Here is a 23,607-nt window from a genome sequence, read left to right on the forward strand (position 1 = left end):
GGGCCTGATTGGAGGGCAGTTGTCCAGGCCTAGGGGAAAACAAACCCAGGTGCTGGGCCCCGTGGCAGGTGGGGTGCGGGGGACTCGCCAAGGGCAAAATGCCCTATTCCTCCTCCAGAGATCCAGCTGGCAGAATCAAGGGGACTGGGAGCTGGGAGGCTTCAGCCACAGTTCCGGTTCTGCCATCAGGAGGCCTCAGGCAAGCCACCTCAACTGGCTTGGGATTGCTTCTTCCCCTCAGAAATATCCTAGGTGCCCTCAAGAGTCTCTGGCTTACCTCTGGCTCTTGAGGCCACATCCTAGGGGTCTGCTAGGGTGGCCTGAGAGCTGAGGCTGCTGGGCCAGGAGGTGCTCAGAGGGAAGGAAGGGAAGCTGGCCCCGGGCTACTCCACCCAACCAGGAGACCTCAGAAAACAGGTTCCTGGGACTGAGAACAAGAAGAGGGCTAGCGAACCAGGGAGGGGACCTGTGAGGCCCTAGGGTTGACAGAAAGGCCAGTCGCTCTCCAGCCATCCTGACCTCTGGGTTTGTGTCCAAAGCCCCTCATTAGCACCAGCTGCCCCAAGCCCGGCTCAGCCGGGCCTGGCCTGGTCCCTCCACCCTTGCCCCCACCCTTTGACCCCGGATGGAGGCCCCCACAGGTGAGCAGGCCTGACGACTACATCATCTACTGGGTGGGGAAGCCCTAAGCTACTTTTGACCCTGATTAAGCTGAAGACAGGAAGAAAGGTCAGGTGGCTCAGAGGGAACCCCAATGCTACGGGGCTGGGGACATGGTACAAAGGGGGACCGAGCAAGCGAAGTTTGTGTCTTAGATTCAGGCATGTTTTAGATTCTTTTTTTTTTACATGCATAGCCTGGTGTCAGCTGGCAGAATCAAGGGGACTGGGAGCTGGGAGGCTTCAGCCACAGTTCGGGTTCTGCCATCAGGAGGCCTCAGGCAAGCCACCTCAACTGGCCTGGGATTGCTTCTTCCCCTCAGAAATATCCTAGGTGCCCTCAAGACTCTCTACCACGATTGTGTTTTGAAACCTGCCTGGCCTTTCTGGATGGCCACCCCAGATTACAACAGGGTTTGAGGACGGTGAGAAGTCAAAGGGTGTCCCCCTTCCTCAGAGGTGGGGAGACCTGGCCCAGCTCTGCCTGTTAAGCCCCTCTGAAGGCAGCCTGATCATCCAGAACCTGTGCCTCGGACGCCCCCTCGTGGCCTCGTCAGGCGCAGCTTCTCCCAGAGGGGTGAGGGTGAGGAGTGGAGAGCAGGGGGCCTGAAGCTTTCAGCAGAGGGCTGATCCGGCCACAAGAAGCTGTGTCCAAAACTAATTTATTCAACATTCAAAACTGGCTCCAGAGAAGAGAAAGGAGGAGCAAGGACACTCGCCCACTTTCCAAGCCATCTCTCTCCTAACAGGGCCAAGCTCATTCATTTCCAAAGCTCCCAGGGTCACACCCAGCCTAGAGCACTGAGCTACCCCTGCCTGTCACTCCCACGCTGGACCGGGCACTGCTGGCTGGGCCTCCTAGGGGCTCACGTCTACACGGGCCCACGAGGAAACGGAAAGCTGGCCATGCAGTGTGCTTCACTCCCGGCCAGGGCCTCAGCCCCAGGGCGGCACCTCTGGCCTCCCAGGGGAAAGGGAGGGCCTGCCTATTCACCAGGCACCCTTCGGCTCCGGCTCCAGCTCCACCCTGCCTCCTCCCATGGATTCGTGCTGTCCACTCCAGGTTCCCGGAATCTGAGTGCACGTTTGGCTGGGAGGAGGGGCGCCCTGGAGTCCCTCAGCCATACTGCCAGTCTGAGGGCAAGTCCGGCCCAGAGTCTGAAAGGCCCTGAGAGGAGATTCCCAGCCTGGAGCAGGACCAGGAGCACTCGGCCCCAAAGGCTCCATCCGTTCGCCTCCTGCTGCAGGGCTCTGTCAGCGGGGCTCCCACTAGCCATCTCTGTAGGGCTTCTCTTCCACGTGGCTGGTCTGCTCCAGAAGCCACTGCCGCTCTGGCTCACTCATCGTCAGTCTGAGCGTCACCTCCTGGAAGACGCTGCTCACAGCAACCTAGTGAGCCAGAGAAATCAGGGTCGGCTAAGTTACAGCCACAAGTTCTAGCACCAGCAGACCCCACCACCCAGACCCAGGCTTCACCCTCCTGCCGGTGACACCCTTACCTGCTGAAAGTGAAGTTTTTGGAACATCTGGATGCTCGGTTCATTTCCTTGCCCGATTTTAGCCTCAAACTTGGTCAGACCTAGCTTGGTCATTCCTCACAGAGATCAGAGAGGGACAAGCTGCAGGATGAAGGTCCCTCCAGCACACTCCACCCCTCCTGTCCCGGTCTGTGGTGGAGGCACTTGTCACACCCCTACCCCCACCCCCTCCAGGCCTGAAGGCTCACTCCCAACATGTGCTAGCCCTCATCTGGGGCCTGGCCACATCTCCCTACATTGCCCGCTCCGACTTCTTACCATAAGACATCATCATGAGAACAGCCTCAGTGCCAAAGCCCTTGCCCCTGCAGTCGGGCTCTAGGAGAAAACAGTATAATCACTGACACCACGTGCCAGGCTCCAGAGCAGGGAGTTACCAGATACGATCTCATTTAATCCCCATCACTACAAAGTTTGTAAATATTACCATTCTGCAGATAAGTACACAGGCAATGAGAAGGTAAATGACTTGCCCAAGGTCTCAGCTTGAATGCACCCCGTAACCTGACCCAGAGCTGATCCCTGAACCTCAGTGTGCCGCCTCAACCCCTCAGCAGAAGGCTAAGGACCAAGGACACAAACTGGATGGGCTCCTCCCGCAGCATGGGAAGATGCTCCAGGCAAGACTATATCTGGAGCGTCCCCAGCACACCCTCAAAATGGGACGGACTGAAGTTTGAAGACCCTAAAAACTAAAGGTTAAGTTCACAGCTAAGCATGGGTGCCGAGTGGCCGTCTGCCCCAGCCAGAGCCTCCCATTGGGCTTTCTGAGGTCCCTGTGCAGCCTTGGCTGGCTTAAGGTTCAGCAGATCCGAGGGCCAGAAGGGAGAGCAGGCAGGGCCAAGTGGAACCAACCTGCAATCATGACCTCAATCTCCCCCAAGGAGGGGTCCCCTAGATCTGTGAGGAAGAGGTTCACGTCTCCCGCCATGCAGCTCTCTTCAGTGGTGCCCGGCTGGGCCTGCCACTTCTCTGCATCCATCACAATGAAGGTACACTCTGAGGAGGGAGGCAACAGGGTTATCACCTAACTCCCTAAAGAAATGCAGTGAGGACAGTCTTCCGACCCAAGCCAGAGAACGACCATCTCTGAGTCTGGTGGGAGAAAGGGGGGGGGGCCCAGGGCTTCCTTCGGCTGATTCCAAAGCCTAAATCTGCCTCTTGCAGGAAACAACGGCTTTTTCCAAACATCGTTTTCGAAAATGATGGCTTTTACCCGTATTCTCAGAAAGTGGGGGACCCAAAGAGCAGTAACTACACTGAGCTTGCAGCAAAGGAAATGAGAAGCCAGGCCTCAATTACAGCCAGAGCCCCAAATACTTTAAATCCTTCCAAGCCTGGTGCAGTGAGTGGGGAAGAGGACAGAAGCATCAGCCACATGGACCAGCCTCAGTGGTCATCAGAGTCTGAGGGTTTCAGGCACCTTGAGGCTTTTCATGAAGTACTTTCCAAAAGGCTCCTGTGGCTCCAGAAGGGCTACAGCTGGGAATGAGAACGGGAGGGAACCTGGAGACCGCCTCTGGAGTCAGCCCTCCCGCGACCAGCCCAGCCCAGGGCCTCCACTTCTCACTGTCCGCATCCTCACGCCAGCTGCGCTGCATTGCATACTCCTGCTCCAGGGTCAGCGGCTCGGAGGCTGTCAGCCGCTGCAGCTCCTCTGATTTCATCCACTCGTGGTACCTGCAGGGACAGAGGGATGGCCTTTGGCAGGCAGGGCTGATTCAGAAGCGTGGGTCTGACACTATGAGATGAAGAAATGGATGGTAGAAGGGTGAACCCTACAGGGCTAACACAGGACTCATGGAAGACCCAAAGAAAGGAGTACAATGGTTCCTAAGGCAATGGCCACAGCACAAGGCCCACAAGACAACAGCAGGAGGGGTCAGGAGTTCTATCTGTCCAGCTTCCCATCCTGTCTCGGGGGTCAATGCAGAGGAGCAGTCTGAGGCCAAACATTCTCAAATTTCCTCAGGGGACATGTATGGCAAGCCAAACTCAGCAAAGAAATCTGGACAGATCCCCAAAGGCTGGGCACCAGGAATCTCCCAAAAGGAAACCTACAAGTAGAGAACACCCCTACACCACCACCAGGCCAGTCTACCAGACTGTGCCAGCTGCCCCAAGAGTCCCACCCTGCAACTCAGCCCTGGCCTTTCCAACCAGACATCAGAATGACCCACCAGCTCACTTTTAGGACAAGCTAACATGAAGCCCCCAGGAACTGAGTATATGTCACTAATTTACAAGTAGGTGCGACGACCATTTCTTGGTTTCTTACATGCATTTAGTTTACATAAAATAAGTTCCTGCTGAAAGGCCAAAAAGGAAGCTGGGAGGGTGAAAGGGAAAAGCAGGGGGATGGGTGACTTCCTACAGGAGAGTCATAGTTCTCGCTTCAGATTTCTTTTTCCTGTAATTACTTCTCACACCCATGTTTCTCCTTCTCAGAGGAAATGGCCTTTGAGATTTGGACTAAAGGAGGTTGACCCTGCTCGCTGCACCTTGTAGAGCTGGCTTGCATCCCGCGTTACCTAGGCACGTGCAGTGAGGTGTAGGGTACCAGCACCACCTTCTTCCCCAGCAGCAAGATGTTCTGATTTAACCTCATCGTAGCGGCCTGCGGGTGGGAAGGGCAAAGACTTCAGGGCCCCGCGCGAGTTTTCTCCCACTTAGTCTGGGAGCTCAGGCTCTCAATTCGCTAAATGCCTCCTGGGACTAAGTTGTCAGAAGAGCCTCGGCCCTTCTTTCCTTTCAAACATTTCAGAGAACAAGCGCCCCTTGCAAGAAGGGGAGCCAGGCCGGCTAATGATAGTTAAACAATCCTTGACTCCCATCTCCAGAGCCAGGCCGGAGCTGCGTTTTCTGCTTGTCCCTTGCGCCCCACTTCGATGCCTCAAACCTAAGTACCAAGACTTACCCCCAAAGCTCCCATCACTTGTCCAGTCGTGAAACTCCGCCCCAGAATCAACTTCCAGCCCTGCCTTAAAGCCATTTCCAACCACCCCTCTGGGCTCGGGCCCTCCCTCTTCCCCACCTCGCAAGCCAGGTCCACCAGGCCACTTTAGGGTGAGGCAAGCTTAAGTTCTCAGTCCCCTCCACTTTGTGTGGCGTTATAGGCTACTCTCCTCTGCCCTCACCCCCGAACCCAACCACCGGAGGCCCAAAACCCCCAAGTTCACACCCACTCCGCGCCGACAACAGCGTTCCCCAGCAGAAGTTACGCTCCACCTCCTCTAACCAGCCCCGCTTCCCGAGCCGGCCGACGGTCGCCCCTCCCGCATGCGCCTGGGAGCGGACCCCTCCCACTTCCGCCACGCAGACGGCAGCCGCCAGGACCCAATCCCGGTCCCGCCTCCGCGAGGCGCCCAATCAGCGCGCTGCGCCCCGCCCGAGGCGCGCGCGGACTAAGTGGGCTCCAGGCGCAAGCGCCTGCGCGCTGTGGGCGCTGGTGCAGGACAGCTGGCGCCGGCAGCAGCGGAGGGGCTGGAGGTGGCGGCGGTGGCGTCCCGAGCGTGCTACGCTGCAGGTGAGGGGCCGGGCGCGAGGGTGGGGTGGGCTCGGGCGGCGCCAGACTCCGGGCTTCCTCCAGGAAGGGAAGAAGTCGGTGGAGCCTCGGAGCGGAGCCCTGGAGAAGAGGGGGAGGCTTAAGGGTGGGGAGCCCTAAGGCAGGTTGGGGAAGCGCGGGAACTGGAGGCCCGGTTAAAAAGGAGAGGCTTTGGGGCAAGGAGTTGGCTTGGAGGGCGACCTAGGAAAGCCCCGGACCCTCGCCTTAGGCGGAGCAGGGAGACAGTTACGTGTGGGAAGGGGCGCTTGTGGTGGGTGTGACTTAGTGGCTTCTAAGGCCCCTTATATCTCTTGGGGTCTGAGCGGCATTGAATAGATTCATGCCCTGCACAGCAAGGAAAGAGTCCAGCCAGGTGTCAGTCATCCAGGGAGACCCTTCCCTCCCCGCTGTCTTGTGACAGATGTGGAGGCCGTAAGTGTCTGTGATAAAGGGACGGGGCTGAGGGGTCTGCAGACCTCCCACCACCCCATATAGGTCCATCATAAAGTTGAAATCTGCTCTTTTGCTTTAGGGAGCTGCAGTAGCCGTAGCCCCCGGCGCCGAAGGAAGCTCAGCTGCGGAAGGACCCTTCCTCGCTTTTGGAAATGGCGGGTGAAATCACAGAGACCGGGGAGCTCTATTCACCCTACGTGAGTTTTCCTTTTGGAACCTGTTTTGCCCACATCAGTGCTCCGGGCTTCCAGGGAAGCACTCTGCGTCCTGTGGACTGTGCTAGTGAATGCCCTGTTTGCCTAGACCCTGGGGGAAGGGGTGGGGGGATGGATTTAGCTGCAGCCATTTCGCTGCTGTCCTGGCTGAGAACATGTTGTGCGAGTCAGGTTTGTTCACTTTTTAGGTGTTGATCAGAGAGTGGTCAAGCAAACAAAATTAACTTGCTAACTCTTTGTGATACTCACCTCGGGGCTACTATCACTTGCCTGTGTGCTGCTTGCCGGTTCAGATGGACAGTGACTGACAGCTGTTGACTCAGGGTTTTGCTCATCTCAGCAGTTTGAAACCACTTTGATTTTCAGCTGAATTTTGAGTTGCACAACTTTTGTAGTCTTGGATGGTGTAAGAGGCAGAGAAAGCATGCGGACACTTCCAGTTGCAATTTGGTGGAGTCTGTAGTTAGAAAAATTAGAATGATTGAGTGCTCCCTTCTTGGGTCCGCATTACCCCTGTCCCCCACGCCACCCCACACACACACTCAGTTTATCTTTTTTGTGTAATAGAAGACTGGTTCTGGTTTCATCATGGAGTCCTCTTGCCTGGAGAAGTAGAAGAAGCATTAGAATAATCAAATGATTGACTCACGTTGCTACCAAGTAGCCCAGGGAAAGTAGCAAGAGTCCTCGTTCTAGAACAGGGGTGTCCAAACTGCGGCCCGCGGGCCAACTGCGGCCCGCAATCCATTTTTAATTGGCCCGCAGCAAATTCCAAAAATATATTTAGTTTACTTAAATAAACCAGGTTGAGGCCATACGTACTTCACCTCGAGTGAGTGGCCCGGCAGTTTGTGTGTTTTACCGCATACGGCCCTTGGTGAAAAACGTTGGAAAAAGTTTGGACACTCCTGTTCTAGAACTTATCTACTCTTAAACAGCTGCCCTCCTTTGTTTGTACTTACCTTCCTAGCCTGGGATCCCTGCTAGCTTCGCATCCGCTGTGTGATGGATAAGGAAGCATCTCTGGGAACAGCTTGGAAAAAGCCTTCCTTACACCAGGGTCTTCCTGCTGGGTGTGTGCCATTCGTGTGTAGCACCTCAGGAATTTATCAGAGGAAGTCTTCCGTGAATCTTGGAATGAATTGAATCGCTGAATTGCATCCCTCTCATCTGAGGAATTGTGTAACAGCCCACAGCCTCCTCTTGGGATCAGCAGTGTCCACAGTGTCCCTAAGAGTCACACGGTTCCTGCTGCTTCTCACAATACCTATTAACTTAGAGATGAGTCATGTCTGTGACTGAGTTTGGGGAAGGAAAAAACTCTGATATGCCCACTTTTCTTATGTCTCCGGTTGTTCGGGTAATCATTTCACATGTCAGCTTGTGCCCACAGGAAATTGGGCACGCACCCGAAAAGCTCCAGTGGGTTCTGCTTTTCTCTTTTTTTTCCCCCTCCCTTTCCTATGTGTTTAGGTTGTTTTGAGGGCCTACTCTGGGCATTTGCCATAAACAGCTTCTGGGTGGCGTTGAGAACAAGGTAGCATTACCAGGAGTTAGTGGTCAGGGTTTGAGGAGAGAACGTGCCTTCTTCCTGAGGTTTCCTTCACTCCATCATCCTGGGAGAATAGTTCTTGATCCCCCTCGTGAGGCCAAGATCTGGGCTCAGTGGATAAGGAACCTTATAGGAGGGTGGAAGTTTCCTTTTCCCCTGATCCCAGCCAGGCTGTGGAACTGGCGTTATAGTGGGTGCTGCTTAGAATTCCCCTGCTCAGCACAGTGTGGGCAGAACGTGCTATGGCACATCAGGAGACTGGGGGCACTTCCGTAGTCCGTGAATATGCCCTCGACCTGGTCATTCCCAGCACTAGGCGTCTCCCCACCTCTGTGTTGCTCTGTTGTGAGTGCTTGTCCCCTTCAGGGCTGTTGAGGACGTTTGTCTTAGCTCGCATTATTCTGCATAAGATATTTGTAATGGGCCCTGTCAAGGATAGTGCTGAACACAGGAACACGATTCAGGCCCCTACGGCCCCATTTGCGGGGAGCTGGAGGGGCTCAGGACTGAAGGGATTGTGGGATCAAAATAGAGGGTGAGGTGGCTCCACGAGGGCCAGCTGCGGAGGCTGCCTTCCACCAGCCGGTCTTGCCAAACATCGTTGCTGTTGCTTTCGAAGGAAAGAGTCCCGGTTTCACAGCCTTAAGCTCTAGTGGTCACCTCCCCATCTCTGCTGCCTTCTGTTTCCTTTGACAACGGTCAATGGGGAAGCTGTTGAAAGATGCCCGTGACCCAGCCGCATGCACACACATCTGTGGGTGAGGAGGCTGGCGGGGGGTGAGACAGCCGGAATGCTGCCCTGGAGCGCCCTGCAGCGTAGGGGAGCAGGTCGGCCATCCCAGGGAACAGGGACTGTGCTTCTCCAGTGCAGCCGCACAGGAAGAGCCGAGAGGGGGAGGAAGCTCGGTTTGGCCTGCAGGGGCCACAGCGCGCGTAGGTCTTTACTGACACTGCAGTGGAGCTTTACTCCTCAGCTTTCAGCCACACTTCTCAGCAGTCTGTCCCCAAGAACCGGCCCGTACCAGCAGAAGAGAATGTCTCCGTCCTCTTCCTCCTGCTCCACACCCACCTTTGACCCAGCTCAGATTTGCTTCCTGCCTCCAGAGTCTGCTCCCAGTGATTGGTCTTTATCGGCCACCTTTACTGAAGGGAAAGAGGATTTAAGTCTTTCCAGGGAGGTGAAGAAGCTTTGGATTATCCTACACGAGTCCCTGAGTCCCACGGGGCCCAGGATGCTTGCTTCAGTAGCAACAACACAAGACAAATGAGATTTCCCACCTGCTCCGAATTGCCAGCAGTTTCTCCCTAATGGACTTCTTTGTAAAGTTCTTAAGGAGCCTTTATCCCTGAGAATTATTTTAGGTTTCTATAGACAGTGTGCTTATTTCACTGTGTCTTAGCAGTGATCCTCGGCTGGTGGCAGTCTCGCCCGCCCCCCCCAGGGAATATTTGGCAATGTCTGGAGACATTTTCAATTGTCACAATTCGGGGGCAAGGTAGGGGTACTAGAATCTAGCGGGTAGAGGCCAGGGATGCTGCTAAACATCCTCCAACACAGGACAGCCCCCCCCCCCACAATAGAGAATCAGCTGACCTCAGCTGTCAGCAGTGCTCAGGCTGAGAAACCCTGACCTACAATAAAACCCTGACTTTTATACCCCAAGACCTTCAGGCACCCTGATTTTACAAATGCCTTTTGCACTATTTCATTTCCCCATAAAACTTCTGGCCAAGAACCATCACTTCCTTAGGCCTCTTTGTTTTCTCTTTACTTTCATCGTGAGAACCACCACCAGGGCCATTTTCCATAAAAAAAATATAAGGTTCTACCCTTCAGAAGTGTTGCTGTTTATAAAAGTGACACGGAGAGAACGTAGCTGCAGGGAGGTGAGACGTGAGGTCATCAGCTGAGGTCTGGGCTGTCAGTGCCCCACTTAAAACCCTGCAGAACCGCGAACTCCCTGTCACGGGCACCAGGGCTCCGTGCAGTCCGACTGCCACCGGCTTGTGCTTCAGCCACGCCAGCCTCGAAGCACCTCGAACATGTCGCCCTCTTTCACACCTCCGGCCTTTACCTGGGCGTCATTTCCTGGCTCTTTGCCTGAGCGGCTCCTTCTCATCCTTCAGGTCCCGGCTTGAATGTCGCCACGAGGCCTTCCTGAGTGCCCTCTATTTAACGTATTCCCATTGTGCTTTGTCACGCACCCTGCTTCTTTCCTTCAGAACACATCTCTGAGGCTGTCGTCTTTCTGTTCTGGTTGCCTCTCTCCTGCAGGAGGAGGTCAAGGACCACGTCTGTCTCTCTCACCGTCACATCGTAGGTCCAGGGCCAGGTCCATGGAAGACGCTCGGTGTTGTCGAGTAAATAGGCAGAACCGAGCTAGCTAAATGACTCAGTCCCGTACTTGGATATGTCAGGCTCAATGTGCAGTGATTGAAATCACCCCAACAAAAGTAAAAATCGGTTTCTTTTTTTTTTTTTTTTTTAAGATTTGATTAGGGAAGGGGAACAGGATTTGATTGGGGAACAGTGTGTACTTCCAGGACTTTTTTTTCCAAGTCAAGTTGTTGTCCTTTCAATCTTAGTTGTGGAGGGCACAGCTCAGCTCCAGGTCCAGTTGCTGTTGCTAGTTGCAGGGGGCGCAGCCCACCATCCCTTGTGGGACTTGAGGAGTTGAACCGGCAACCTTGTGGTTGTGAGCCCACTGGCCCATGTGGGAATCGAACCGGCAGCCTTCGGAGTTAGGAGCACGGAGCTCCAACCGCCTGAGCCACCGGGCCGGCCCCAAAATTGGTTTCTTATAGACATTCACAGTTACCTGTGAAAAGCCAGCCCTGGGAACTTCCGGTTCAGAAGGCCAGCGATGCTGGGTTGTGTGCCGTTTCCCACCCAGCTGCCACCCTCACATTTAGTCTCGCAAGAGCGCTGTGGGCCTGGACTCCCAGTAGGGGGGGGAGTCACGTCACGGTGGGTTGTCACCCAATCAGGAAGACGATTCAGACATGTTTTAATCCTTTTGGGATCTGTCTGAGACTGGGATGTTTGAAACGGACAAAGACTGTCAGATACGCATCAGAAAGAACATGAGCCAGGTCCAGTCAGCTTCATGGAGGGTTCCTGCCTTGAGCCTGTGTGCCAGGTAGGCACCCTGCGAAACGCCGAGAGAAGTGAGACACAGGCCATGACGAGCTTCAGATTTAGTGACGGGGAAAAGATAAATACACCACACCAACACCAAAAACCCCAGCCGGGGCATAAGAAGTGTTCTCGCCCCAGGGGCGAGACAAGTTTGGGAGCCTTGGGTGGGCTTGTAGAGGACAAATCATTTGAATGGGCCCCGAATGCTGGGTGGGGCTGGGCAAGAGGCATAGTGGGCTTGGCGCCATGTGCCAAGGACAGATGGACTGGGCAGAGCCCTTTCCTCTTTCCAGGGAGCCCTTATATTTGTCCAGCACTTGGATGCCCAGGAGCCTGTCCCTCCCTAACCACTGCCGACGCCTCCTTTCTACCTGTCACGGGCCCCAAAATGGTAGTGGATGCTCCCTAACTCTGTTTTTTCCTTAAAAATCTGACTGAGGCTGGGAGGATAGGCCCCAGTGGGTGTGTTTCTGATTAAAAAAACGTAGCAAATGGGTATCTTAGAAAAAATTTTAAATGTAGAAAAATGCATCTAAGAACGGGGAAGTAAAAATGAGGGACGGGCAGATGTTCCCGGAGACAAAGTGTTTCTGCTGTTTTTAAATGATCAGAAACAAGTGGTAAAGCAAACGGTACGTCAGCCAATTCAGCAGAGAACAGGAGGACCATTTAGGAAGCTACTGTCTTAGTCCAGGCCGAGATGATTAATTTGAATTGTAAATGATGAAGCCCAGGAACAGCAGGAGCCAGAGGTGGCCACAGAAGATTCTTCAGAAATAAAACCACTAGCGCTGGGATGGAGAGTGGTAAGAAAGGAGGCTGGTGATTTTTACGAGTGCAGTTTCCAAAGGGTTCTGGGGCTGGGCGCTACAAGCATAGGAACTTGGAAAGGAAGGCAGAGGATACAGGTTGCTTCTTCAGTGAGTTTGGTTAAGGGAAGTGAGAGGGTGGTGTTTTGAAAGGGTCGAGTCAAGGATGTACACGTCAGACAGAGGTGAAGGGCTGGTAGGAGGAGAGGATTCCAGAAAGAGGGGCTGAGCCTCAGAGCCAAAAGGGAGGACACCTGTTCCCCAAAGACAGGGAGGAGGGTCGGGGGCACACAGACAGTTGATTTTTGAGCTACGCAGGAGAGAGGCATGGGGAGTGCATGTCAGATGGCCTGTCACCTCCACGACATAGGAGATGCAGTCTTCATCTGAGAAAGATGCGGTCATGGGTTTGGGGGCTTGAAGACAGGTTCCGGAAGTCCATGGTGAGGAGTGAAGAAAACATGCTGTGAAGGTGACACGGGTGAAGGATCCATTCTTCGTTGTGGGACCCGTCATTATAATTATTCAAAAAATTCCAGGAACCTTTAGCAGTTTTGTCTGAGGGAGTCGAAGAAACAGGTGCTGTATCCCACCCATCAAAGCTGGAGGTCAGAAAGGTCAGGGCAGGGGAGGGTGAGGGAAGCTCGGGGGCAGTGTGTGCTCTGCGGCACCAGCTGGTTCTAAGTAATGACCAAGAATGTAAGTGAGGTCCCAGGGCGGTGGTGGCCTGGATAGGGACGGTTGGGCAGGAAGGGCACAGAGGAAGTTCAGTGGGAATGGAGAGGGTTGTGGAAGGCAAGGGCTTTGGGTCAGAGAAAGGAATTTCATGGTCAAGATCTTGAAAAGGAACGATTGATATGAACTGACCTCAAGTCGAGTCGGCATGAATTAGAGTTAAGTTTAAAACCTGAACTCAGCGACCCAGCAGTTCCACCTGAGGCTGGTTGCCAGGGGCCAGGGGCCGGGGCAATGGGGCCCAGCTGCTGGTGGATGCAGGGTGTCCTGGGGGTGCTGAATTGGAAGTAGATGGTGGGACTAGTTGCACTAGTTCCTGTCCTCAGGAAGCCGTGGTCTGGTTGAGCAGAGAGCTGACACATATGACTCGGCTTTAAATAATACGAAATGACAACAGCAAAAATGGAGAATGAAACTGATGGTCGCAAACATTTGAAGATTGATAGAATGTGGACTTGTCCTCCGAGGGTTACTGTTTGGTCCCCAACGTCCCACAGCAGAGCATGCCTCCTGAGAACCTAGGAACCTTCCAGCGTTCTCACCCACTTCCGTCTCCAGTCTGGCTTCCTGGCCGCCTCGGTTTTGCTGCCACCCAGGGTCGTCTTGGGAGCCGGTGCGGGGAGACGTTAATTTCTGGGCTTGACTGTCACTTCTCTTGGCTCCAGGTGGGACTGGTGTACATGTTTAACCTCATCGTGGGTACCGGCGCGCTCACCATGCCCAAGGCCTTCGCCACCGCTGGGTGGCTCGTCAGCTTGATCATGCTGCTGTTCCTGGGCTTCATGAGGTGAGCAGCTGTCACACGGGCCTGAGGGCTGGGGGTGAAGCGGAGGGCGCCTGCCCAGAAACCCATCCATGGGCGCAAGTGTCCTTAGGGGAAAGGAGGATGTCTGGGGTGAGTCCTAACTGGGGTGACCTGGACAGAGGACAGGTGATGCACAGGTCTCTGGTGTCTGGTACTAAGGGAGCAGCCACACAACCCTGACCCATGAAAAACGAAGGCTTCCAGGTAGGCTTTGGAATGTTTCACACGGTGCTCACGTGTTCCTTCCCCGCTGCTGGACCTCGCCTGGTGTGTATTTCTGAGAAGGTACCACCTAGTCACAGACAAAGAATCTGACCATCGTTGAAGGTGAGATGGGAAATCAGTCCATAATTTGGAATTTTCTTCAGGCAGTTCACAGAGGAAGTGATAAACACACAGGCACACATCTGAACAATGTTACTCTCCCCTCCCTTGTGCCTGACAGCCAGTAGGAGGCTAGTGCCTTCCCAAGCCTTCAAAGCCTCTGCTCCTTGAGCTGGTGTGTCGGCCGGATTCACCACCGGGGCTTCTACCTAAGGCTCTCCTCCGCCATTCCACAGACAGCTCTGAAGTTGTGCCCCAGGCTGGGAAGGGATGTAGGACTAAGCACTTCCAGGCCGCTCAACCAAATAGGAAGCCGCAGCTGCGGGAAAAAACGGTGGGAGGGAACAGCTGGCAACACCACCAGGGGCACCTCCCCTGGGAGAGGTGACACTAGGCAGTGTTCCGAGGTACTGGGGTACCCCACTGAACAAAACAAAGAGCCCACCAACTCTCCTTTTGGTGGGGAGACAGTAAATAGTGAAAACATTAAATAAGTCACCTGTAGAATAAGTTTCAAGGTGGTGAGTAATGTGGAACAAAACCCCACAGAGTGTAGCAGGGTGAGGGGATCGGGAGGGTGGGGGTCATGGAAGTTTCAAGTAGGCGGGCGATGGCCATGGATGGCAGCATTTAAGCAGATTGGAAGGAGAACGGAGTGGGTGCTACTAGAAGAATGAAATGTTTTAGCAGTTGAAGCAAATTAAGACTTTGAGGAGGCTGAATGGGGTAGGACAATGCCCGTGTTTTTCAGTTTGTTCAAACATTTTCTCTTGGGGGGTGTGGGGCCAGCCTTAGGGGACTGGCTCCTTACATCCTGTGAGCCCTGGCAGCCAAGAGCTCTCGTCCTGGTCCTTCTGTGACTCTCCTGTCCCTTTTAAAAGACCTTCAGCACAGGCGGACATCTAAATGGGAAGTGATTTTGGGGGGCCCCCAGGTAGGGGCTGCCATGCCCCCCCTTCTTCTTGCTCAATCCATTTGTTTGAACATGATCAATGAGGTGGCTTTGTGCAACTATGAGAAGCCTCCTTACGCCTTAATTAACATTGATTTTAGTTTTTCTTCCAAAAAGAAGGGAAAATCTAAAGTCCTTAAAAGGGTCACTTAGGCAAGATCATGAGAAACCTTTCTAGGAGGTGCCAAGGAGACTGGAATGGGAGTTTCAGAGCTGGCTGCCCCCCAGGATGGAGTACATGTGGATTTAACCCCTGTCCCACCTGCCACCTGACTGCTGGGCTCAGCAGTCAGCCTGGGGCAGGCGACAGCACTCAAAGGGTCAGGGTCCCCAACCTACAGCAGAGCCACGCTGGCCTCAAAAAAGAGGGAGAGGACCATTCCATCCCAGGTCATTCCGGCAAGGATAGCGCCATTCCTCAGGTTTTATTTATTAGCAGGAAGGCGGCCCTCCCCTGTACCTTCTGCTGACAGAAGCAAGCATTTGTGCGTTCCAGCTGTCGTCTAGTTTTCTCCAGTTTCTTTGAGAGGAAAAGAAAAGATGACTTTTCACTCTAGTCTGTCTTCTCAGCAAATGCCTGGTGCCACCTCCCAGTCTCCCCTTTGATTCAGGCCATAAAAATGCAAGCTTATTTTAATATTAGCCAGGTTATTAGGAAAGTAAAAATACTGCCAAAAAAAAACAAAACAAAAAAAACAGGTAACAGATTCCAGGGCCAAGCGTCCCTTTTCAATTATCCGTGCCTGTGCTCCGTCCATTAGTGTGTGTAATTGGGACTTGACTGCTTGTCTGCATCCTCGCAAGGAGAGCTAAGAGCTGCCTGCTGCCCTTCCCAGAGGCCTTGGGAGGACCCCGTTGTGAATCAGCCTCCTCTTCCCGACTTAAAGCATCCACTAGTGTCTGCCCTGCCACCTCTGCCCCCACCAGGCCCCTTCTCGGTGTGCGGTACTGCATCGCCCCAGGCTCACTTCTCTTCTCAGGCTCACACTCTCTCCTGTGCGTCAGAAATACATTCTAAATGTAAACAGGAACATCAAGACAAGGACACGAGGTGTCACGTGTGCGCACACTTTTTTTATCAGGTCAGACCCATCTTGAAAGTTCCCTAGGAAACAGCTCTCAGAACAGGATGCTTGGGGCTTGTTGGTCTGGTCAGGGCGGCGGATGGCTTTTCCTTATTCTTTGTGCCTCCTCCAACCTCCTGCCTGCGTCTTTCCCCTGCAGCTTTGTGACAACTACCTTTGTGATGGAGGCTATGGCAGCAGCCAACGCTCAGCTCCACTGGAAGAGGATGGAAAACCACCAGGTGTGTATGTGCCCTTGTCTCTGGGCAGTGCCTCTGGCCAGTTATGTACCAAAGAGTCAGCCCTCAGCGGCCAGTTCTGTTATGTACCAAAGAGTCAGCCCTCAGCGGCCAGTTCTTTCCCTCGATGTGTGGAGGGCTCGTGTCCACAGCCCCACTCAAGGACCCCGTCCCACAGCTGAAGCATAACAAAACACGTGCAGCCTCTGTTCCTGGAGCATTGCATCCTGGCTCTTCCTTCTCCCCACCGTAAGCCAGCTCAGTCATTCGGAACCTCTGTACCCGGGAACCTGACATGCGAATGTGTCTGCCCCTTCTAATGTGACAGCGTGGAAGTGCTGAGCGCTTCCTACCCAGATCCCCTCTAGAAAGAAAAAACAAAGGAAATGGGTTCTCCGTTGTCCCGGGATTTTTCTGTAGTAATGTGCTCCTCCTTTTTCTTTACTTGTCTTCCTCCTCCGACCCGTCCTAGGAGGAGGAAGATGAGGACTCCTCCACAGCCTCTGACAGTGACAGTCTCATCCAGGACAACTACGAGCGGGCCGAGAAACGGCCCATCCTGTCTGTGCGTAAGTCTTGGGATTCCAGGCTGGCCTGCACTCCCTCTGGTTCACAGGTTCCCTTACCTCGTGGAGAGAGCCCCAGGTGGCAGTCTCTGTAGAGACCGCAGGCACTTCCTGCCTGCAGGTCGGTTCCTAGTTCGGCACCGTGATAGAGGAAGAAGAGCAGGGCTCTGGAGCCCAGGGTCCAGGCTTCACCCCTGCCGGCTCCATTGCTTACTAATGTTTGCAGCTTGGGCAAGTTATATAAGCTTGGCACCCCAGTTCCCACCTCTCCTGCTGTTCCAGAAATGATTAAACACCTGGTTCAATGCCCGGTGCACACTGGAAACTCGAGTAAATATCAGGTCTCTGCCCTCTCTCCTGTCTCCTTACACGCACGCACGCACGCGCCCATGCATGCCTGACAGTCTCATGCCTGGTCCTGCTAACCCAGGGCAAAGCGTCTCACCTTTCCCTCTCACCCCGCAACCTGCGTCCCTGGGATCCCTGTCTAGAGACTGTTTTTAAGTGGTCAGAGCAGGAAGCATTAGGGAAAGTTTTCTCAAGAGTTTGAAACGCTTACAGATTTCATTATTCTAGAGCTTTCAGTAAGCTCAACAGCCGCCTCTGAGATGTTTTCCAAGTGAACAAACCACCTCGTCTTGTCCTTTGGCTCCACAGAGAGACGCGGATCTCCGAACCTGTTTGAAATCACAGACCGGGTGGAAATGGGACAGATGGCCTCCATGTTTTTCAATAAAGGTATAAGTTGTTCTTTTCAAGGAGGGGTGAGGGCACGGGGACAGCTGGTCCTTCCCTGCAGACCTGGGCGCTTAGAATGGGGGTCCCACCTTGACGACGGGATGGGGCAGGCGCTGGGGAGGAGCGGATTGCTGACCTGCCTCCAGCGCGTCTGAGAAGCCACCTTGCACAGAGGCCTGAGCTGCTCCGTGTTCTGGGTGCCTCGTTCGGAATAAAGAAGTGGGGATCCTAAGCAGCTTTCCAAGGAGGGGAGCCCGGAGGCCGGCTGGTTGTGTTGTGCCTCTTGCTTTATTGCTTCTGACTTGTCTCTCTTTTCACCTGACTTGTTTCTCTTGTCTCTCTTTTCTGCTCTGTGTAGGACGACACAGAGCAGCTCCCTTGTGACAGTGGTCAGATCCGCTGTGCACGTGCACCTGTGCGTGTGTGTTTCTGTCTGTCTCTTCCGGGTGGCCAGCAGAGGGCGCGAGGAGCCCATTCACTGGGCTGCTGTCTGGGAATCTGAGTGTCTACTTACGACCTCTCCCCACTCTCTACCCGCCCCTTAGCCAGCTGGGCTTCAAGCTGAAAGTGTCTAACCCAGCTCAGGTGCTGGCTTGTTTGGCGTTCCAGCGACAACACCGTATACCACCAGGGCAAATCTTGTTCTTTTAGAAAAGGAGCGATGTACGAGTTTCGTTTTTTAATGCCCAAACCTGTCCATTTTCCCTTCATAGAAAATCAGACCCAGCTTAATAAATCCTTGTGTGTGCAGTTATCCTGGAAGGTATTCGGCCCCTTTGTCGGAACCCGTTTGCAGAGGGAGGCAGCTCCACCAGTGCTTCCCGTCATGAAGGTGGCTGCACTAACTTAGAGCCGGGAGGGGATTGTAGAAACTGGAAGCTTCTTGGCTGCTCTTTAGGACAGTAAGCATCCCTTTTATCATTGGTGGTGTGATTTGACAGTCCAGTCCGGAAGGTCGTGGTCATTAGCGAGAGGTGGCCCGAGAGTCTGAGTCCACCCCCTGCTACCAGCCTCGTGGAGGGTTTCCAAAATTCATGAAAACCAGACTGGTTGTGTCTGCCCACTTCTGTGCTTTTCCTTTGTTCCATTTCTACCTCTCCCCATCTCACTAGACTAAGATAAGAGAGCATAAACCTTTCCTCCTGGAAGCCGCCGTGGCCTCCTTCCAAATGCAAGCTTTTGAAAAAAAATGCACTTTGGAAGGCAGAGATATACCTTCTAAACCTCCTTTCTAATTTTAATGTTTTACAGTCTCCTGATTCCCTTTAAGAATTCTAGGAACTCGTGGTTTTGTTTTGTTTCTTTTCCCCCCTACGGACTAGACTCCGAGTTTACTCAAGTCGAATAGAAAATAAGCACGTTCGCGTGGGAGCAGTCTCCTTAGGGGAGGCCTTCTTCTCATCTGCTCCAGGGTTTCTCAAGCTCGGTGCTGTTGCCATTTGGGCCGGATCATTCTTTGCTGTGGGGGCCTGTCCTGTGCAGCGTAGGATGCTGAGTAGCGTTTTTGGTCTCTACCCACTAGTTGCCAGTAGCACCTCCCAGTCGTGACAACCAAAAATGTCCTCAGATATTATCAGATGTCCCCATTAGGGGTTGCGGGACAAAATTGCCCCCAGTTGAAAACCCACTGCTCTGCTCTACTCCTAATTTCCAGATCATGACCTTCCCCTTTAGAAGGGCTGCCACCCTCCACAGAAGGCTCCCTTGGGGTCCAGACTCATTTTTTGTAATTAAAAATGCCGGGCCTAGTCATTGCTGTCCTCTCAGGAAATTCATTGATCCTCCCACTTTGTGTCTAGTAATGAAATTTATTGATCAGGGAGGGCCAGTGGCAGTTTATAAGCAGAGCTGACACTGGAGTCCGTGGGCAGGTGGAGGATGTGTGGTGTGGGGAGGGGACAGTGCCTCTGTACAGAGAGCATTGGTGGCAGAGCTTGTCTGAGCTGGGGCACAGGCTGTCCTTGGAGCCTGGGTATGAGTGGCAGACAGACCACAGGGACCCCTGAGCTTGGACAGTGAACCTGTCTGAGGCCCTCCTAGGATCTTTCAAGAACCGTTTTTTTCCTGGTCCTTTTTCCCCAGACTCCTAGGAGCAGAGCCAACCTCATATAGCCCAGGAGAAACATGTCCCTGGCTTTCCCCCTGGGGACTCTAGAGGTTTTTCTGAGCCACCAGCTTTAGAAGGGAACTGTCACTTCATTTTTCTTTCTGTTTTCAATGAAGCCAGCAGCTGGAGACCAGTGACATCAAAAACAAGCAGTCTGTCTGAACGGGAGGTTGGCTGTCAGGGCTGTGACCCTGAAGTTGTGGGGCCCAGACACTTTTCTCAGAGTCTTTACAGCTGGAGTTACACAGGGAATTTAGCACAGGGGGCCTTCTCACTGTACAGGAGTGGAGGCGCTCACGGACTTGTCAGGGTTGGTCAGTGAAACCAGTGGTATTAGGACCAGAGCCTGCACCCCCAGCTCCTAGTTCAGGCCCCTTGTGGCAGGAGAAGGGACCACGGTTTGCCTCTGCAGCGGGAGCTTCACATTGCACACCTCCCAAGCCAGCATCCTCCCTTTCAGGTGCTTTGTAAGGACCGTGAACCCCTGTCGCTCCCTCTCCCCAGCCCCCCAGGCCGCCTCTGCCCCTCCGGTGATTGGCAGTAGGTCAGATTCAGAATGAGGCAGGTGGTCTTCGGAAATCAAGGGCTTTTTACCTTCTCGATATCAGCTTCAGAAGCTGGACCATTCATTTCCGGTTATCTTCTCTTTGTTTTTCAATTCCTCAGTAGCAGTCTTTTGTCTTAGAGCCCTGTGTTTGGCTGTGCAGGGGGCCCTGGCTCAGGCTCCTGCCTCAGCATCTCTCCTCCTTCCCCTCTTCCCTTCCTGCCCTCCTCCCCTCACATTCACCTGGCTCCCATCTGGATTCGGAACCTCTCCCAGCCTCCAGGCCTCACTTAGCCCCCTCTTTGGTGAAAGTCATGAGTAAATGTATCTCCTGCCAGCATCACATGCTGGCCAGAATAAGAAACAGGACTTTGGAGTCGCTTTTCCACTCTTTTTGGAAAACATATGCAACCTAGAGAACCGAGAGCTATGAAAGAGGTAGAAGATGAGTCCTCAAAAAAAGCATGCAGAAGTTCCCCAGTTGCTCCCTGACCGATGACTTTGTCCCTTTCAGTGGGGGTCAACTTGTTCTATTTCTGCATCATCATTTACCTGTACGGGGACCTGGCCATCTATGCTGCCGCCGTGCCCTTCTCCCTCATGCAGGTGTCCTGGTGAGTGTCCCCCCCCTCACTACTGTAACCAAATGGGCTTCCTCGGGCGGTCAGGGCAGAGGCTCACCACCAAGGGGATCCATCAGCATCTAAAGAATGCGGGTCCCTGAGGCCCTTCCCTGCCTGGAAGCCGGCTGTGCGTCCTGTCCTTCCAGACACGCTCCACACCACTGTCCCCTGCCCTGTCCCATTGGGAAAGTAACTAGGAGTCCCACCAGGGGCATTTCTTATGGTGCATGCTCTTAAAGACAGGAAAATGGGGTTCATGGGAAGTCAGATTGTTGGATGGAAAGCAGCTGTAGGGGGGGGTAGGCTCAGTGGCGGCTGATAATTAATAATGTCATGTTCTCTGTGCTTCCAGCCAAGCAGGCAGGGCCACACTGAGCCATTGTTCTCTTTATCAGCAGCGCCGCTGGCAACGACTCCTGTGGTGTGGAGGCCGACACCAGGTTCAACGACACGGACCTGTGCTGGGGGCCCCTGCGCCGCGTGGACGCCTACCGCATCTACTTGGTGAGTGGCCCCGCCTGGCCCTGCACGTCCTGGGCAGCCAGGGGGGTTGGAACCACCTCTACTCCCCGCGGAACGCTTTCCTCCAGAAATGAAGGTCTGCACAGCTCCACACTCTGGCTTATTACTGGGGCCTTGGTTTGGGGTACAAAATGGACCGTGTCACTGAGACTCTAGCCCCAGAATGTCCTGGCGACTGGGCCTCCGTCGTATGTGGTTTGGAGTTGGCATCCGGGTCATTGCCAGCTTCAGGGCGGTGACCTCTTACCAACTTAGCTGAGAGTTTGAGGGGCACTCTGATCAAAGCTCTTTTAAGAGTACCAGAGCGAATTTTCCAGAGACTCCATGTTTTGACCGCCCTCCTGGCCAGCCCAACAGCATACAGGTGGACACCAGGGCACCTGACAGGGCAGGCAGGACTACACCATCTGGCGGCCGCCCCTGACAATAAACAGACAGGAAAGGGTCAGCCCGGCTCTCCCTGTCTTCCCTGCTCCCCACAGACGAGGGAGGATGATGGATCTCCAGGCTCCTTCTTGACTGCTTTGTGCCCTGGGTGGGGGCAGAAGGGGGAAGTAGTAGTAAGATACAAAGCGAGAGGCAGTTGTTTATCTCTGCCTGCTCTGTGGGTGGGACTCAGGAAGGTCTGTCTTTCCCCTTTGCGGTATCTGTCAATATTCTCTGCTTCCTCTTGGTCCTCCGTAGCCCTGACACAAATTTAGGTATGCCAGGTGACACACAGTTTGACACGTGGCCACCGAGCTGATTGGGAGGCAGGGCTGGGAGAGATGAGCTGTTCGCGGAGTTGGCCTCTTAACTTAATCATCCCTATCCTGGCAAAGATCCCTGTAGGACCTGCCAGCGGTGTTATTTGGGTCTGAATCTGTTAACCCCCAGGGCTGCTTGCTGAGGGGTGGTTTTGCCTTCCCAGTCCCACCCCACAGACCTACCAAAGGAGTCCTGTCGCCCAAACCATGGGAGACATTTGTTTTCCTCTGCATCTCTGGAGCAGTCCGATGTTTCTTGCACACATTCAGCTCTGTCTGGGAGAGCTCAGGTACAATGCTCCTAAAAGAATGCTGAAAGAATTTTAGCCGAGCTCTGCCCTCCGCAGGTCTGGTAGCTGTTCGGTAGTGATTTGACTTCCTGGCACCCTTCCCCACTTCCCCAGCCTTGGTGGTGGACAGAGTAACTCGGGGCATCCAGACCTACCAGCCTCTTAACATTTCAACAAGCCGTGATTGGTAAAGTTAGCAAAAGTATTAGTAAATGTAAGAACCCACCTGGAGCTCTAACTAGTGTGGGCAGAAGGAGATGGAGGAAGGGGGCTGACAGGATTGGGGGACAGTAGCAGGGCCCCTCAGGTGGGTATCTCCCTGGGGGGCCACGGGAGTCTGTACAGAATCGGCCTGGCAAAATTGATGTGGAGCCCTTGGAATATTGGCTGCTGCCGTTTGCCTGGTAAATTATTTAGAAGCATTATTATTGCCTTATTAAATTGTTCCTTCACTTATTCCTGTAAAGCTTCCATATGATGGAAGCCTCGCTCCCTGAATCTCAATAACTCTCTGACCGAACAGGAGGAAACCTTCAGGAAAGCAGACAGGCATTAATTACTGCCTTCCTCTCCCAGATAGTATACTTATACTTCATAAAGCTAATTGCCGCCAGGCCTGCAAAAGCTACAGCAATAGGAAGGCAAGGGTGAGCAGAAACAGCCTGTTCTCTCTGGGTTGTGGATACCCTTCCTCTCCCCGCGCCCCCTTCAGTCCACTGCTGAGGGCTTCGGTTTGCCCAGGAGGTTTTATGCTCGGATGCACTCTTCTGCCTGGTTTAGAGAAATGCAAGGCAGATGGACCTTCCCATTGTCTCCAGAGTTTGTGTGTGGCTCCCAGCGTCCCAGGCTTCTGCAGAACAGTGTCTCCTGAACCTACATGCTGGGTGTTCTCCACCCTCTGCAGGCTCCCCCTGAGTGAGGTGGGAGGGGGGGTTGGCAGGTGTAGGTTTCCTTCCTGGGTCCTGAGCTCTCTGTTAGAGGTGGTGATGGCTTCTTTCCCTCCCCAGTCTGGCCTATGGGGCTCATCCCTCTGTCTTCATTCCATCAGTGGCCTCTTTGGATCACAGGGGACGAGGGTTTCCCTTTCCCCTTGCACCCCAGTCTTTCACATTCAGAAGATTGTCCTTCCCTTCTGGAGACTCCCATGCACCTCTTTCTACCAGCTGTTTCTGATTTCGTTGCCAGCCAGACTTCACCAAAATGTCGGGCAAGACAGCGAGCATACTTAAGCCCCCTTCCTGCCCCAGGTGCAGTCACCTGTCTGTCTTAGGGAAATGATGCCCCTGTCCAGCCCGCATGTTTAAAAGGGCTGGAGCACTTCTTCATTGAAATGCTAAGAGGCTAGCAGGTCTGGGGGATAAAGATACAGGCTTTTCTTTTGCGGTTTAATTTTCAGAAAGTCCTCTGGAAACGATCTCGTCTGTGACTTCTTGGGAATGCTGA

At 53.8% G+C, this 23,607-nt stretch overlaps 2 protein-coding genes across 9 annotated transcripts in view; one reads left to right on the forward strand and one right to left on the reverse strand.

Annotated features, from left to right (window-relative positions):
- Positions 1 to 113: 113 nt before the first annotated feature.
- NAT9 (N-acetyltransferase 9 (putative)) lies at positions 114 to 5,484 on the reverse strand. 7 transcript variants are annotated; one of them, XM_033090664.1, is made up of 7 exons: positions 5,115 to 5,361; positions 4,729 to 4,814; positions 3,621 to 3,877; positions 3,053 to 3,196; positions 2,456 to 2,515; positions 2,159 to 2,161; positions 114 to 2,048 (listed from the first exon to the last, which is right to left on the reverse strand). In XM_033090664.1, exons 1-7 carry the CDS (start codon positions 5,187 to 5,189, stop codon positions 1,996 to 1,998), a joined length of 678 nt encoding a protein of 225 aa, XP_032946555.1. In that variant the 5' UTR covers positions 5,190 to 5,361; the 3' UTR covers positions 114 to 1,995. The 7 variants fall into 7 exon arrangements, with proteins under 7 accessions (XP_032946555.1, XP_032946551.1, XP_032946550.1 ...); XM_033090660.1 differs by having other exon boundaries at positions 116 to 2,048; positions 2,159 to 2,238; positions 5,115 to 5,354; XM_033090659.1 differs by having other exon boundaries at positions 118 to 2,048; positions 2,159 to 2,253; positions 5,115 to 5,340.
- A 107-nt stretch (positions 5,485 to 5,591) lies between these two features.
- The window catches only part of TMEM104 (transmembrane protein 104), a 52,096-nt gene continuing 34,080 nt past the window's right edge, over positions 5,592 to 23,607 (forward strand). Inside the window, exons 1-8 of one of the 2 annotated variants that reach the window (XM_033090657.1) lie at positions 5,592 to 5,723; positions 6,274 to 6,391; positions 13,310 to 13,431; positions 15,950 to 16,031; positions 16,501 to 16,597; positions 17,252 to 17,332; positions 20,498 to 20,597; positions 21,002 to 21,110. In XM_033090657.1, the coding sequence (XP_032946548.1) occupies positions 6,347 to 6,391; positions 13,310 to 13,431; positions 15,950 to 16,031; positions 16,501 to 16,597; positions 17,252 to 17,332; positions 20,498 to 20,597; positions 21,002 to 21,110 (636 nt within the window). In that variant the 5' untranslated portion in view covers positions 5,592 to 5,723; positions 6,274 to 6,346. The remainder of the gene's footprint in view (positions 5,724 to 6,273; positions 6,392 to 13,309; positions 13,432 to 15,949; positions 16,032 to 16,500; positions 16,598 to 17,251; positions 17,333 to 20,497; positions 20,598 to 21,001; positions 21,111 to 23,607) is intronic. The other variant, XM_033090658.1, reaches the window with a different exon arrangement.

The sequence above is a fragment of the Rhinolophus ferrumequinum genome, chromosome 21, assembly GCF_004115265.2.
Source record: "Rhinolophus ferrumequinum isolate MPI-CBG mRhiFer1 chromosome 21, mRhiFer1_v1.p, whole genome shotgun sequence".
In the NCBI taxonomy this organism is placed as follows: domain Eukaryota; kingdom Metazoa; phylum Chordata; class Mammalia; order Chiroptera; family Rhinolophidae; genus Rhinolophus; species Rhinolophus ferrumequinum.

What these genes read in the sequence shown, in the direction of transcription:
- NAT9 (XM_033090659.1), bottom strand. Translation starts at nt 5,189, where the DNA reads ATGGCTTTAAGGCAGGGCTGGAAGTTGATTCTGGGGCGGAGTTTCACG. An exon ending in ACTTCATGAAAAGCCTCAAG is followed by an intron (nt 3,197 to 3,620) that starts GTGCCTGAAACC and finishes CTCCCTCCTCAG; the next exon opens with AGTGTACCTTCATTGTGATG. An exon ending in AAAAACTTCACTTTCAGCAG is followed by an intron (nt 2,049 to 2,158) that starts GTAAGGGTGTCA and finishes CTGGCTCACTAG; the next exon opens with GTTGCTGTGAGCAGCGTCTT.